The sequence below is a fragment of the Egretta garzetta genome, unplaced genomic scaffold, assembly GCF_000687185.1.
Source record: "Egretta garzetta isolate BGI_Z169 unplaced genomic scaffold, ASM68718v1 scaffold126, whole genome shotgun sequence".
Taxonomy (NCBI): Eukaryota; Metazoa; Chordata; class Aves; order Pelecaniformes; family Ardeidae; genus Egretta; species Egretta garzetta.
Genome location: NW_009260128.1, coordinates 2,129,590 through 2,146,544, shown reverse-complemented (window position 1 = coordinate 2,146,544; position 16,955 = coordinate 2,129,590). Strand labels below are relative to the sequence as shown.

The following is a 16,955-nucleotide window of genomic DNA, read 5'->3' as shown; positions in this document are numbered from 1 at the left end:
CCCCCCGGCTTTATCATCCTTTCAAATCACTTTTCCCTTCCTTGTAACACTGAGCTATTTTAGCCTCGCCTGCAATTCTTCTACTGTTTTATTAAACTGACTCAATTTTTTTACACAAGCTTTCCCAGTTGTGATCCAAATGCTTTCTAGCAGCATTGGCTGTGTATTGGCAGTGCATTAACATGAAGTTCCATCTGCTACTGCCCTCCTTCCCTCAAGTACAGCACAACATAGTTGCTACCTAATTTCTTGTTTGAATTATTAGTATTTGGTGCACTCTGCTACTCTGGAGGACTGCGTAAGTATCTCCTCACATTCATTTTCCCAACTTTGACACTGTTCATGCCTATTTTCCCTTATGAAAGCAGCTATTTTTCTGGTATTCTATAACCTCTTATTGAAGTCTGTCTCTGTTTCAAAAAGAACACAGAATTATTTCAAATATTCCTAGGATGTTTTGCTTGCTTGGATATTTGGGGGTTTTCCTCCACAGCATCTCAGTTTTCTCCTTTCATTTTTCTTAAACAGTTAAAAGCTAATGAGACATGACTTGAAGACATATGTCTCTTGTCTGCATCTTTCCAGGTCATTTGCATGTAACGTGGATAAAAAGAGGAAGACACCATCACCACAGCACGCGGCCCCTGTATAAGCAGCCCTTTTGTGGTTCTGACCTTCACGTAGTATTGAAAGACACGCGTTTCTTCAAGTCACCGTAAGGTCCCAACTATATATATATATATATACTCCTCTCCTTTTTAGAGTGAAAATGCATAGTATTCAGCAAAATTGAGTATTTGAACAGAAAGAGGGAAAATCATATATGATCACTGATATCTGATATTTTATCATATAAAATCACTGCTATATATCCATTGCATGAGCTTGGTGACTCTAGCAGCCATGTTCTGACCTCTGTTATGATTCTCCTTGTTCAAATGTGGTATAGCCTAAAGGCATTTTTTTCTAAGTAGTTGAACCTGGAGAAACCTGTCTGGTTTTCTATGGTAAGGTTAAATGAGGGTACACTCAGTGGCCTCTGTTGCAAATATTTTCCAAATCGAGGTTTGGAAATGGCAAGGTAAAAAGAATGAGTGAAATACATGTAAAGCTGAGGCATCTAGCAGGCTTTGTGGCAAGTGAAGGTAACAGCCCTAAAGTCTCTCCAGATGAACACCTGATTAAAATCCTCATCTGCTGGGACCTCTCGACCTGTCTGTTGTCAATGCCCATGGTGAGACTAGCATTTACCCCACTTTCAGAAGAATGGCCACACTGTACGATGCCTCTTCCTATCACTCTCTTCCAGGGGGTGCAGTGCCTTGCACTTTTTTTGGAGCCCCTCACAAATTTACCCATCTGGGGGTCCCATCCTTTCCTCAGCCTGTGCAGGAACCAGCTCCCCTCTGCGAGACCCAGCTGGGAGGTGGAAGACACTATGTCTGTAATAAGGAGCAGCGTGAAGGACTTTGCTCTCCTGAGAGCCGCTCTGGCTAAAGCAACACTGAGCACCATCACACAAGCAAAGCCGCTGCCTGGTCCCCCAAAAGCACGCAGCAACAAAAAGAGAAGCAAACAACATAAATGGTCTCCATGCTCGCCTTTTACCTAATACTGATCATCTCCCTGTACCTTGGGCTCCTTTTGGACATGACCTCCAGTGTCTCAGCTCAAATGCCCTCCTGTATCTACCCAGGCACCACCCCAGCAAGCGCCAGCATCTTGTCTTTGCCAGGAAACTCTGCTCATCAGGGAATGGTTACCACCACTCCAGCCAGAAATCCTCCTGACCATGTCTGTGGTCACACTCCTATGTGCTATTGTCTCTCTAAAATGTACTTCAGTTGCCAAATATTTGCAGCCACTTGCACAGTACAAGGCTGGAAGAAACAGCCAGACTGGGGATTTTAAGTTTGGGGTACTTGTTGCAAAAATCCTGTTGCTAAGCCTTACCTGCTGAAGCTCTGTCCAAAGATGACTATAACCTAAGCTACCAAACCCCAAAACCTCATTCTCCACCACATCATTTTTGCTGAATACCAGAAGATGCTTTGTCTCTTCTGACATGTCCTGATTTTTTTTTTTTTTCATGCTTGCTTGAAAAATTCCTGTAATCATCCTTCTTGATTTAGGCCAAATCGCTGCTGCTGTGACTGGTGATGGGACTATTTGAAGGGGATAGTTGATTAGATCCACCTCTTGGAGATGGATCTCTCTTCATCTCTTGGAGAAAACAATGTGAGAAGAAAACGGTGCTTTGATCATCATTTAAGGTTTTTTTTTTCCAGCAAGTATTAGCACGTAAATGATATTCCTACATTTAAATAATATGCCTACATTTATTCTCTCCATCCTAAAAATCACAATCAAATTTGGATTTTCTTGTCTTAGTTAACAAGTCATCTCCATAGCAGTGCTTTGCAGCTTCACTGTCTTGCAAAACTGGCATTTGGTCTCTTCAATACCGGTGTTTCCAGTGTCAACAGATATCAGGAACTGGACACTGGGGATTACATCTAGTGTCACAGGCCTTCTCAGAGCTTTACTTCAGAGAATGACCTGTGTCACAGGCAATGTGGATGCAACCTTCCTTGCAAGGGGAAGTTGGAAAACGGGGCCCATCCTTCATACAGCCAGGATCTCCAGCCAAAATGAACAGTTTCCCTCCTCTTGTTCATCATGCTTGGGTTTTCAATCTTTCTTCTCTGTCAGAGAAACATAATTGAAATTATTGATAATACCATAGTCTATCACTTTAGCAATGCATCAAAGTTAAGGAATTATGGATGGACGTGCAACTGCACATTTTGTTACCAGCATAGAATATTTTTAGAATCAAAGTGTTGGGTTTTGACCTTGGAGTCCCATCACATTGCACAGCCAAGCACAGCAGATATTCTGAATTTAAACCAGCCAAGTATTTAGCTATCCAAGTATTACTCTGCTAACACCTATTTAAGAAACTACAGGAACTGCAGGAAGGAAGAAAAATACTTTTTAAAATCTTATGGTTTTTAAATCTTCACACATCTTGTCAAAACCAAGATGACACAGAGGTTTGCAAGTACTAAATGACTTCTGCACTTACCAAGTGTTTCAGTATTGACACTCTTCTTGTTCAACCAACAAAAACTATTTGTTGTCCAGTACTCTCCAGTGCCATGATTCTTCTCTCTCATTCATTTAAAATACTCAACGTGTGTCAGTGACTCCATTCTTCTCCATCCTTCTGGAAATGAAGAAAAAGAAAGCTGAGTCCTCTGGGCCATTGGTGTGTGTTGGTGTTTGCAAGTCGTCCCCTGGGGCTGACCTCCCAGAACTTACAATTTGATGTTTGTGCACTGAAAAATGATGCAATAAATGTTTCGTTAGAAAAAGCTTCCCTTAATTTACTTACATTGCAGAAATTGTAAAGCTGCTTACTCTTTGGTCGTTTTTTAACTTTCTTCCAGAAACTTGACTGTGAGTTGAGTGCAGGTTTTATGTGATAAAATAATTGATGTACATTTTCTCCTGGCTTGAAGGACTTAAATGAGACTTAAATAGGCTCAGCACTTTACTGTTGTCTATGCTTTCTAGCAGTGAAAAGAAGTGCATATTGCGGGATGTCTCTAACATCTTGTATTTTATCCTTAACTTTCAGAGAGCATCCATCTCCGCCTTGAACTACTCTTTAAGGCAGGAATGTCCTCATCATCCTCTTCGGTGTCGGAGATGGAGATCTTCCAGTTCATTGATGTACATCAAAGTGATTTCATCGAGGTAGGAACTGTATTGCAGTGAAATGACTGGAGCGCAGGACTGGTGTCCCAGAGTCCTGTGCTCTACGTGCCAGATGAGTGTTTGCCAATATGGTGATGAGCAGGGTTCCAGGTCTGGCATCAGGTGTCCCAGATGTGCTTCACAAAGCAAGGCTGCAAGGGGATAGTCTATGTTGGGGACCCTTTGGGTGGAAGAGGGATTTACATGGACCTCCATAGACCAGTTAGCTGTGGGCATCCTTTGGGTGTGTGCAGAGAGAGGCTCCACTGAGCCAAAACACACCCACATGGGCTAACTGGCAAACCTTTACCAGTTAAGAGGAAAAAAAAAAAAAAAGCATCCATGACATTGCTATGATGGGATGGAAATGAAACCATTTTCCAGTGTGACACTTCTCATGTTCAAAGGCCAAACACCACAGCAGCCTGAGTGATTTAACTGCACTTCTTTCCTTCCTGCGCAGGACCTTAAGAAATGGGTGGCTGTGGAAAGTGATTCTGTTCAACCAGATCTGAGGAAAGAAGTAATACGAATGATGGCATTGGCAGCAGACAAACTTTCAGCACTGGGAGCCACTGTTAACTTAGTAAACCTGGGGTCACAGCAGGTGCTTGTCTGATTCTTGCATTTCAAACATCTTATTTGCACATGTGGTTTACCTATTACATTCAGTGCTATGTATATGCATATGTATGTTATAACTTACTGGTATTTTTGGTAGCTAGATAACAATTTATCAATAGCCCACAGATACACGGTACCTGCTGAAATCAGTCCCTCCTCAGGCTGTCTGAGAACAGACTTGGAAGACCATACAGCCCATCCAAATGCAAACTGGTGTTCTCTGCATGGCAGGGACAGTTTGACGCTTTTAACTGGGGGGAAGCAGTTCGCAAAAGTAAAAGGCATGAGATTTTTACCGGGGCTCATTTTTATGTTCTTCTGAGTAATGAAGCATGACAGTTAATGCATCATTTTGTCACCAAAGTCTTCATATGAGGGAGGCAACTTTTACAAGGGAAGTGCTGCCAGGCAGAAAGGGTTAGCTATCTTGTGCATCATCTTTATTTTGGCAGCTCCTGACAAATCACAGAATCACAGAATGGCAGGGTTGGAAAGGACCTCAGGAGATCATCTAGTCCAACCCCCCTGCTAAAGCAGGTTCTCCTAGAGCAGGTTGCACAGGACTTTGTCCAGGCGGGCTTTGAATATCTCCAGAGAAGGAGACTCCACAACCCCCCTGGGCAGCCTGTTCCAGTGCTCCATCACCCTCAGAGTAAAGAAGTTCTTCCTCATATTCCACTGAAACCTCTTATGTTTCAGTTTGTGCCCATTGCCCCTTGTCCTGTCGCTGGGCACCACTGCAAAGAGTCTGGCTCCGGCCTCATGACATTCACCCTTAAGATATTTGTATGTGTTCATGAGGTCTTCTCTCAGTCTTCTCCAGGCTGAACAAGCCCAACTCTCACAGCCTTTCCTCATAGGGGAGATGCTCCAGTCCCCTTATCATCCTTGTTGATCTCCTCTGATCTCTCTCTTGGAGTTCCTCATCTTTCTTGAACTGGGGAGCCCAGAATGCTCCAAGCTGTTTTCTTCATGACTGTTGGGAAAGCAACAGGCGAGAGTTAATCTCTGAGAAACCTTTGTTTACTTACCTTAGTGCAGCTGGCGGGTCTTTCCTGCCCTGGGCTGTTAGGTTTCTGTTCTAACAGGAATTCAAAAGTTCACTAATGGTGATTCCCTTTTCCTTCCTCTGAGGCTTCTGGGGAGGATTAACAGAGACTTAGCACAAGGACCTTGAAGCACAGCAATACTTTAATATTTCAGGCTAGGTCATTTAATAGGTGTGGTGAATGCATTTACAATGAAAAGCTTAGTATGTACTTGGCATGCATTTATGACTGTCAAAATATATAGCAACAGTCTGTCAATAACAGCAGGGAATAGATTACCTGTTGTGGGAGCAGAGACCAGAGATATTTTTCTCTGCCTAGGGCCAAAATATTGTTTCACAAAATGGGTTTTTCATTCGACTGCTGGGCAAGCAGCTACGCTTTTGTGTTGCAACAGGCAGATACAGACTGATGTTATTGGTGAATACAAGGGAGGACACACATTCCTTCATTTCTTATTTCTCTCTCCCATGAGACGCCCAGCCTCTCTTGGCCAGTGTGGAGATTTGTTCCGTACAGCCTAAGTTACAGGATTAGTTCAGAGCCTTGACCTGTTTTGAAAACAGTCTGAAATAGCTGCTGCTGCCTCCTGCCAGCAAAACTTTTCTCCCCCTGTATTTGAACTTACAGACCTCCTGCGATCTGTCTGTGACAAAAGCAAACGCAAAATTAGTTTGTGTGGCTTTTGACTATTTCAGTGTCATGACGTGTGCTTTTGTCACTCCAGCACACAGTCAGCTTTGTCTTCTCCAGTGCTGGAAAGTAAGAGTTTAATAATGAAAGCATTTGTGACTTTAAAACTTCAGAAGATCTCCATAAAGTCCCTGCAGAACCTAAATAGGTGGGGAGAAAAATCTTAATTTCTCTGGGTAGGTTAGAGCTGGATTCAAAGTCAGATTTGTGAACGTAACCAAATCAAAGCTGAGTATCTAGAAGTATTTTCACTACTGAGAATTCCAGGGGGGTTTTATATAACATTTGCAAGTTTTCAAAGGTTTGCTTTTCCTTTGTTGCTTTTTTTTAACATTTCTCCACAGTTGCCTGATGGCCAGGACCTCCCACTGCCTCCTGTGATTCTTGGGGACCTGGGGAAGGATCAGCAAAAGCCCACTGTATGTTTCTATGGTCACGTAGATGTGCAGCCTGCCAGAAAGGAAGATGGCTGGAAAACTGACCCTTACACACTGACTGAAATCAATGGTATGTATCTGGTCATATTTTTTGTATTGTTATTTGAATACACAGCTCTGAGATTCTGAGGGCAAGGAGGCTCCTTGTGCGTTTAACCACTCCATGGGACAAATGCAGCAGCTCTGAGTCTTGATGACCATGCTGTGAGTATTGAGACCCATCAATGACTGCTTAATATTTGGTGTGAAAGAGCCACATGAGGTTAATATTCCTTTGTACAGTATTCAATAGAGAATCCATCTCTGCTTTAAAATTCTCGTTGGGTTGTTGGATCAGCCATTATCCTCCCTCGCACTTCCCGTTCCTGGTTCATAATCCTTTAGTGCCTCCATCTGCCACGCTGGAGCTACGGAGCATTGGTGGCGGAAGAATGAACCCTCCCCACCCCCCTTAATTCACTCATCCTTCCACTACAGCCAGCTGAGCATGAAAAGCTCTGTTCATTTGAAGGACCAAAATTAAGGATGGAGGGTGAGCAGGGAGTAGGATCAAGAACCCAGAAATCCTGATTCTTAGGCCTGTCCTGTAGCCATTAAATCACCCATTCCCATCTGTTGGGACACGCTCCAAACACCCTTACTGGGGTAACTCTTCTGCCTCCAGTGGGGACTGCCATAGATAAATCTGGTAGTGGCAATCCACAGATTTATCTGTATACGCAACAGATTTATCTGTACATGAAACTGAAATCTGTCCCTGTATGTAAATGTACAGTCAAAGGCTTAAAAAAAATTAATGTACCTAGACTTGTAGCTTCATACTTCTACTGTGGTATTTATCTGTGGGTCTTTTTGCTGCTTGTTACCTGGGCTGGCTGATGTGCACAGAAGCTGCTTATTGTGCAAACTCTCCAAGTGTGTCTGGTATGAACAAACAGCTCCTAAGAACAAAAGTGAAGCTCAGAAATTGGCACATAGCAGAAATCATAATATGATGTATATAAAAGGGGGGGGGGAGGAAAGTGTATCAGTCCACTGGGAAATACCCATCACCTTATTTAAAACAAGTCAATGAAATCCTGGTTCTTTTGACACTTCACTTGACACACCACCACAGTTTCTGTGGCAGCAGGAATTTTCTGATTACATTGAAGTGATTAGACGAGTTTCAAAGACTGCTTAAAAATTTTCATCTTTTCTTTTTAAGGAAATCTCTATGGCCGTGGAGCAACAGATAATAAAGGACCTGTCTTAGCTTGGATAAATGCAGTGGAAACATTTAGAGCCTTGAAGTTAGTAGGTATCAATGAGGGATTGTTGTTGTTGTATTATAATATCATCTCTCTGGAGGGATGCATTTACCTTCTCGTGAGTTAGATGATATGTCTCTGTTCCAACAGACTACATGCATTTTGAAACATTAGCTTATTTCTAATGCTACATCCAGGGCACTGGTCCCACTCCAGTACGAATCTGCCCTTGAGAATTTCTATTTTGAACAGTCCGTATGCGGTGTAAATATCGTATTGCTGTCATTGCCCTGCAGAGGAAAACACACTGGGGGGAAGCATTCAATATAGATTACATACATTAAATAGCTTTGATACGCTGTTCTTTTTAGAGCTTTTAAAATGTTAAAATAACATACATCACAGATTGCTCATGAAGACTCATTTCTGCTGTTACATTCTGCCAATCTTTGGGTTTGCCTAATGACATGTTACCTTCAATTTATGTTATATGCATGAAGAAAACAAGTATCCAAAAATGCTCATACGTTATGGGCTGTTCTTTCAATGATGCATTAGATTTGTCAGAGCGAATGCCTTGAATGGGTGCATTAACCAAGTACAAATGTACTCAGTTATAGCGTGACATAACTCTCAGAATCAAAATTTTGCCTAAATTATTACAATGACCAACACAGTTCTCTTTAAATCAGTCTGCACACTTAATAATTTGGGGCTGGTTGTAGCCCCAGTGCAAAGCTAAACCAACGTGTCATCTAAGTTTGTAACTTGATTAGCAAGCGTCCTTTCAGGTGAATTTGCACGACACGTTTTGTTAGATTGCTGAGAAACAGTTTTGTGCCTCTGTTATGACATTATGCACAAATTGAGCATAAGTCCTGACTTTTAAAGTCCTTTTGCAACCTTCTGGAAAACTGATGTTTTTCTTGCATCAATAGTGCAGAACTGACCTCAGTGTCTCTTGAGTGCTAGCAAATCCACACGTTGTTTGCCTACAGATGGGCGGTTGTAAGTGGATACATAACCATGGGGCTGTCTTTCTGCATCTTTCCAGTTTTTCAAATCACTAATAGCTATTTTGGCATTTTAACAAGCAAGCAAAAAGAAATCTTTGTCATTTGAAGCCTCTCTCTAGAAAACAGCACAGACCATCAAACAATATTCATGAACAGTTTATTTCTAAATTTTTTTTGTTGTCGTTCGATGAACCATTGGTGAACCCATGAACACAAGTTCATTTAATTCTATGCATTTGTTTCTGAATTTAATCTGAGCACTGAATCAAAAGATAAAACATCTTAAAAGCTGTAATGAGAAAATGAATTGGAATGGGAAACTAAGCTCAAATTTATTTCTCCTATGGGACATCAGCATTTCTATCTCGCACTATTCCATAATAAAAGTTTTCTTAATTACCCTTGGAAATACATCCTTATGAACTAGCAGGCAAATGGATTCATGAGTGCTAAAAGGACAATTATAGTAGAATCACCAGCAGCATTTTTACCGCCATGTGACTGACTCTGGAGATAGATAACATGTGGGGAAAACTGCAGCAGTGGAGCTTTGCCCACATGGGCGCTAACAGCGGAAATATGAGAGGCAGGACATTTTCTGTGAAAATGCAACTGTTATTACACAGGCTTTCCAAAGCAATTAGAACATTTAATAGTACTGAGAGAAATCCCATTTTATGAGACAGTCCAGCAAGCTTTCTGGAAACACAAGGAAAAATGATATCACTTGTTTTCTCCTTCAAAAACGAGAAGTACAGAAAAGTGCAAAGAGCAGGTTTTTCTGGGAAACCACACATGTATATTTATCAATGCCCTTTCTATTGAAACAAGCTATATATCCTACATCCTACTTTCCCTAACACATATACTGCAAGCTAGTCTGCTTTTGATTTTTTTAAGATTTTTTATTTTTGAAAATGCTTGTTCCTTACCCAGGCTTCTCTAATGTTCATTTAGGCTATGCCAGTAAACTTCAAGTTTGTAATTGAAGGCATGGAAGAAGCAGGGTCCTTGGGGCTAGAAAAATTACTTGAAGAAGAAAAACAGTGCTTTTTTTCTGATGTCGATTATATTGTGATTTCGGACAACCTCTGGCTCAGCAACAAGAAGCCTGCCCTTACGTACGGGAGTCGGGGAAATGCCTGCTTCTTTGTGGAGGTAAAGGACACAGGTTCATTTGAACCGGGCCCCCGACCAGAGGGCAGTGATGTACTTGTACCCACATCGATATCTGCATGCAGAAAAAGACTGAGAGCAAATTTAATATTTACAAACACCGACCTTTCTTCCCTGTCTTTTTTCGCTTATGTGGATTTCCACCCTCATTTCAGTGCAATTAGCCCTATTTACTTTCATTAACTTTTCTTCAATCATCATTTCTCCATTATTCCATTAGTCTCCTGCCGCTCTCCCAGTCTTTTCTCATCACTCCCTCCACGCATCAACTCCGTTCTCTTGCAGCATCATCCCGACACCCCCTGACTCACTCCAAAACCATTTCTTCTGCAGCTCTGTCCTTTTTGAAGCAGATACTGCCTGCCTGTAGGCACGCAATTTAGTTGGGTCCCTGGGTTTAAAAGCCACACAAAATTTTTGTAACCACTGGCAGAAGCAAACAATAGTGCACTGTAGCATATTTAGCAGCCAAGATGAGCTACTGTGAAATGGAGAGCAAAAATTTCTCATCTGGAAACTTCCTGATGAAGCAGAAAAGGAATTCAGACAGAAGATTAAAGAACTAGAGAACTAAAGAAAAATCTGCATTAACCTTTATGTCTGAGATAGAATGAAATTTGTTTTTAACCAAAAGAGCCTCGGCAGCCTTGATTCAATTCTTCTAAGTCTTGGTTAAGAAAAATGATACTATTAAAACATCAGAAATGATCTCTGCCTGCTACCAGACAGTGGGCTGTAATGAGGTTTTGAGAAGAATAAACAAGTTTGTTGCAGGCAAATAGTTTATGATAAACCTGCCTATGAAAATGTGTCTGGAAGAAGAATCCATTTAATAAACCAAACGCCTCTCTCTATTCTAAAGCCGTATGATTCAAGAGACCTCTAAATTCTTATTTGTTGCAATCTGGAATTAAAGTTGCACATATATTTTCTTAATGCAAAACAAGGTTCTTTCTTGCCTTTGTTATGAAGATTTTGCATTAAATAAAAAGGATAGAGAACTTGAAGAATTTATTCTGCAATGTTAGAAAAATAATAATAAAATACAATAAGAAAATATAGTGTTAGAAATAACATAACATTAGAAATAATATGCAAGTGTTTAACTTACAGTGTATTTAATCTCACTGAAGCAAAGGAGGGAATGGAGAGGGACCCTTGCTTTCAAATGCCTGTAAGTGCTACAGACATCTGAATTTCTCTCTCCAGTGGTTAACAAGAGAGCCCTATCTTCTCTTTACCAGAAGCAGATTGTTCCTGACATGATGTTTTCCATTTTATAAATAGAAACGCATAATCGTTTTCTATTCATTTGTGGCCTCGTTTAAAAAAACTGAAGCCACCGCTTGCCATGGAAAACAAACACTCGCAGAAGAACAAGGTAGGGAGTGTTTATATGTAACCGGTGTTTTTGGTACAGGTGGAATGTGGCAGCAAGGACCTTCACTCTGGAACTTTTGGAGGCATCATTCATGAGCCGCTGACGGACCTGATAGCTCTGCTGGGTAATAACACTTGACAATGCTCAGGAGTAACTGGGGAACAACAGCTAGCAATCAGCCTAACGAAGATCAGTGCCATGTTTAATTGACCTGAGTAAGGCAAGTCTAATTGAAGCAATATTCCCAGGTTTCCAAATCTCAGCATAGTTATGGTGGCAGCAGCTGAGGAGGGGAATGTCCCTGGTAAGGCCAGGACCTCAGACATGTGCCTGTCAAGCTGATGTCAGTCATGTGTCAGTCAAGAACGTTTAAGGATTGCTGGCAACTTGAATACACACACACACACAGAGCAAAACATGACTTTTTAATGCTGATTTGTATCTCAGTAGAATGATGTTTTCATGTCAGCAGCTGGGCTGACCCACCACACACTCAGTGGTTTTCTTAATAAATATGATGTAGGTGCCACAACTCAATGGATGCAAACAGTTGCTAGTAGTTACTTGTTAGGCTTACTCATCTGGTAAAGAGTTAGGTAGAAGAGAAAAGGTGATGTGAGTGCCAAGTGGAAGAAATAGGTCCCACTCGAACTGATATCTCTGCCTTATTTTGTAGACAGCCTTGTGGATCCTACAGGTCATATTCAGATCCCTGGAATCTACGACAGCGTTGCTGCCCTGACGGAAGAGGAGAGGAAATTGTATGAATCGATTGAATTTGATCTAGAGGAACATAAAAATAATAGTGGCGTGAAAGAATTCCTCTATGGCACCAAGGTAATGTAAAATCTGTGTAAATGGTCAGCAGAAAGAATTTAAATCACCCATTCGTAGCATTTATGTGTAAAGCCAAACTGAAAGATATATTCAGTCAATGGCAAACTCACAATAAAATAAAGGAGCACAGAGCATTAAAAGGTAAATAAAATTAATCTGCTGAAAATGCAAGATAGCGCATCTGGGGAAAGTGATCCGAAATATGAATAATCAATGAAAAGGAATAATGCAAAGCTAACAGTGTCACTTTCCCTCTCCTGCACTGCAGATCCTCTCTCCCTCACCTAACCAGCCAAAGAAAATAAGCATTAAAACCCCTGCACATGCATCACGTAGTAGGAAAGAAGTTGCATTTGTCTCTGAAAAAATGGGGAGGCAGCTCTAGGCAGATGTGTTTTGGGGTGGTTTTTATGCGTTTAATTCAGATTTTGATATCTGCTGAGCACACCAAAAAAGCATGCAAAGTTATAAGCCTCTCTTTGCCAGCATTTAAAAATTATATCCTGAATGAAAAACAGCAGGTAAGGGCTGGCTCCAAAAGATCTCTCTCCACAGCAGTGACAGCAGGGAGAAAAGAAAGAAGTGATTATTTATTTTTTTTTTATCACTAACGTAATTATACTGGTATAAATTGTAACATGGATGCTTTTATTTTCATGAAAAAGCCTCTGAATTAGCCTAAGCTTCACTGATCAGTAATACAAAAGTATAGTGTAACTACACTAAATAAGTTTTGATGCTTTACCTGTATGAGGATGAAGCGGTGCAAATGTTATGTGTACATAAAGCTCTAGTTTCATAAAACTGGAGTAGAAGGAAAGGAGCCGTGCCCTGGGGTTCTGCGTGAAGACCAATTTATAATTTATGTATTTTTCCTTTCTTCATTAGAATAAGCTTTTTCTTTTTTTTTTTCTTTTTTTTTACCCTTCTTATCTTCTCCAGAAAAACAGATCAACTTGGTTACTGAACATTACCATCTTGCCTCTTGTATTATTTAACACTCAGTAGAATTTCTTCCCTGGTATCATCCGGGAGGGGTCTCCTGCAACAAGTTCTGAGATCAACAGATGGTCAGATCAGAAGTTGTTCTGATTTTTCTTTGCACTATAAAAAATTCACTTCCAAGATACTTTAAAATAATGCTCCGCTTTTCTTGCTGTGCATGAAAAGCTATTCTCATCCAAATAGTTCTAAATGTGAACAAATTTTGACTGAAAATATTTTTTAAAATTAAAAGATATGAGCGTGGCTTTAAACTACAAATCAAATATCTTTAAAATACAGGTCCTCCAAATACGCGTTTTAGGAGGGAAAACCATTTCTTCATATCAAGTTTTATCAACTGTGAATGGCTCTAGTGTCATCCCTTGCATTTTCAATGGTTTGTTTTTTTTTTTTTTAAGGAAGAAATACTTCTACACCTGTGGCGTTACCCTTCTCTCTCTATTCACGGGATTGAAGGAGCTTTTCATGAACCAGGAATTAAAACTGTCATTCCATCAAAAGTCATTGGCAAATTCTCAATCCGTCAGGTCCCCCACATGGACCTTTCGGTTGTGAAACAACAGGTAAGTGGCAAACCTTTTCTCTGGCCTCTATTGTGTAAGCTAGGTCCCTCTTAACACCTCACAGATTTACACCCCAGGTAGCAAACCAAACGTTTCTAGTGTTTCTTTCTTGCTGAAAGCAGAAGCGGGAATGTGGGTGTAAGCTTGAGCTGCAAGAAGCTGAACATTTCTGACTGCAACGTGTTTTCCCCGCAGGTGGTGGAGCACTTGGAGGGTGTCTTTTCCAAGAGGAACAGTCCAAACAAACTGAAAGTGTCTATGCCTTTGGGTGCGAAGCCCTGGCTCACTGATGTTAATGGTCCACTGTATAAAGCAGCAAGAAGGGCAATAAAAACAGGTACGTCCTTTCTTTGTCCAGTCCTTAATGTGTCTGCAGGTGTGCGAGGGAATTGTGCTCAGCCATAGAGCAAAAGGGATTTCCCGATTCGGTGCTACAGTCGCTTACGTCTCACTGATGTACACATTTTACTGATTTTGATAGAGCAACTCAGCCATTGAGGCCTCCACCTCTTGCCGAATTGGGGTGCATTTCATGGGAGTAGCCACAAGACCTCATTTAGTTCTCTTGTGTACTGATACAAAGCCAGAGGCGTGCAGAGTGCAGCTGGTTAGTGAAAGCAATTGGCTACACACTCAAACCAGTTCCTACTCAGAAGTTCTTTACGTTTGAGCAGGTAGCTGGTATTTGGTAGCTGAAGACAGCACCTTTATTTAACTTAATGGGTTCATTCTTTCAATGTGTTTCAGTTTTTGGAGAAGATCCAGATTTTATTCGGGATGGTTCTACAATTCCTGTTGCAAGAATGTTTCAGACTGTAATGCAGAAAAGTGTGATGATGTTTCCGATTGGAGCAGCTGATGACGGGGAGCACTCCCAGAATGAGAAAATAAGCAGGTTTCTTTCATTTGTCCATTTTTGCTGTAAGAGAATGGGGACGAACCGATGTCCCCGGGTACCCACACATAAGCAGTGCCAGATGGGAAGCTTTGCTCTCCACTGGACAGTCCCAAACTACTGCCTCTGGCAAACTTGTTGCCGTGCCAAGCAGAAAGCAAAATTCACATTGTAATGTGTACTGCTATATACTTTTCATGAAGTGTTTACTCAAGTCTTCAAATGCACCGCACTGGCAATTTTCATTTCACTGCCAATGAAATTTGTCTCTGATCTGAAAGATGATGATGTAGACAGGCACCTTTCCATCACAGCAGCAGTTTCCAAGTATTCCAGTCATACTGGAACACGGACATACTCAGGCTAATGCTTAAATAGGGTTTTAATGGTTTTCATTATAAATGGACATAAAGATGTATTTATATTACAGGGATCAAAACTAGTGTAATTATATAAAAATTAGCTTAAACTTGCCATTTGTGTTCATTGTTTGAGGAGCCATGGTAAGACATGGTTCAGCGTGTTGCCTGAACATTTGTGCAGCTTCTGAGTCAGGTCACGCTGAGCTCGAGGAACTGGAGAATCCTACAATAATTCTCAAATTATTTTTTGTTGTCCCCGAGTATAGCCTCCACCCTTGTCGCTACAGGCAATAGTAATTAGGGGACATAACACTGGAAAAAGTTTCCTCAGTGAATCCTTCAGAGGAATGCCAATTGCAGGATGTCAGGAATTTCTGTGCACTTGGTCCTTTTTTTGGGTGATCAATCTTGCAAATTCCTCTGAAGACTGAAAACTTCACCAGACTATGCCCCTAATTTGAAGAGCAGAAGAGCCCGACTTCATTCTCTTTCTTCCTTTCTTATAGACACAACTACATTGAAGGAACCAAAGTGTTTGCAGCCTTTTTCCTGGAGATATCAAAGCTACATCAGCACTTACATGAAACTTCCAACATGGAGACTGACAACTGATAGACCATCACAAGAAAATCAGCAAAGCACTTTTTTAGTCTTAAGCTTTCTAACTTCCTGATCTGGAAAAACACATAAATGACATATTCAGTGGGTCTCGGTGGAAAAAATAAGTGCCGTACCATTACTTGGCATACTGCTAAATGGCATGCATTTGTGATCTGGGCAATCAAGTGGTCTTACCCCTGATGCTCTAAAATCGGCTCAGGGATAATTCATTCTTGCTGAGTGAAATATGTTACATTTTAGTTTTAAAAATCAGAGCAGTGGGAATTTTGGCATATATTTTCTTGAAATTACTTTATTTCTGTTTGTAGGACGCCCATGTTCATGCCGCCTAGCTCATATTTCAGTTTCTGAATATGAGCAATTCTCAACACTGTCGTTTTCTCTCCACTATATACAAAAGTTCACTAATTACTTGAACAAAGGACCACTATCATGTTAATGTCTTCCCTGTCCTTCACAGAAGGCTGTAAATAAGAAACGCAATACAATTAACTTGCTGAATTTGAGGCAAAGACTTGCCTATGAACATTTACTTCTAGGAATAATCACTGAGGTCAATAGAACTGCAATAGTAAATAAATATTTCCAGGCCTGGATTCTGCCCCCCCCCCCTTTAATCCAGATCTTCTTTTTATTGGGCTGTGAGAGCAGAGTTTTAAGAATCACTACATAACACATTTCCTTAATGTGACTTTCTTTTTGTACAACAGAAAAAAGTTTTTGTAAACATCTGTTCTGGCCAAAGTCTGTCATCAGAAGGGTGTTCTTCCATCCAGTTAGCCACTGGTGGTTGTTAATTACTTCCAAAGCATCAGATTACATTGATAATTAAATCAAAAGCAAATGATGTATTTTGAAATTAAAACACTATTGGAGAGTTCTGTTTGCTGTTTAGGCAAAACACCTAGCACAAATGACATCTATATATTTCTTTTTATTTCAAAAGGTGATTTTTATTATAACATGTAGTAATTTCACACACAACCAAAATGACTGAATGAAATTTAAACAAAGACTTAGTCATGTTATCCCTACTGTTAAAACAAATGACATTAAGTAAATTATGGGAAGTAGTTGGTGTCTTTTCTTTCTCTCCTGCTCCCTCTCCTGCAAAAATCTGTAAGAATAAAGGTGATTAAGGACATAAGGTGTGGATGTGGAGTCTATAGAAAGGAATATTGTACCACAGATAACATGTATGAACAGCTGATGTGGAAAGTTATCAGGATAAAAGCCTTGGCTGAATTTAAAAATGTAAATAATTTTTAGTAGCTTCCCTGAAAT

At 40.6% G+C, this 16,955-nt stretch overlaps 1 protein-coding gene across 1 annotated transcript; it reads left to right on the top strand.

Moving 5' to 3' along the window:
• The first annotated feature begins 3,684 nt into the window (after positions 1-3,684).
• Positions 3,685-15,662, top strand: CNDP1 (carnosine dipeptidase 1). Its single transcript, XM_009641487.1, has 11 exons — positions 3,685-3,762; positions 4,226-4,369; positions 6,473-6,635; positions 7,773-7,861; positions 9,789-9,989; positions 11,428-11,512; positions 12,065-12,225; positions 13,629-13,793; positions 13,989-14,130; positions 14,541-14,688; positions 15,557-15,662. The coding sequence occupies exons 1-11, from the start codon at positions 3,685-3,687 to the stop codon at positions 15,660-15,662; spliced, it is 1,482 nt and encodes a 493-aa protein (XP_009639782.1).
• Positions 15,663-16,955: the final 1,293 nt, after the last annotated feature.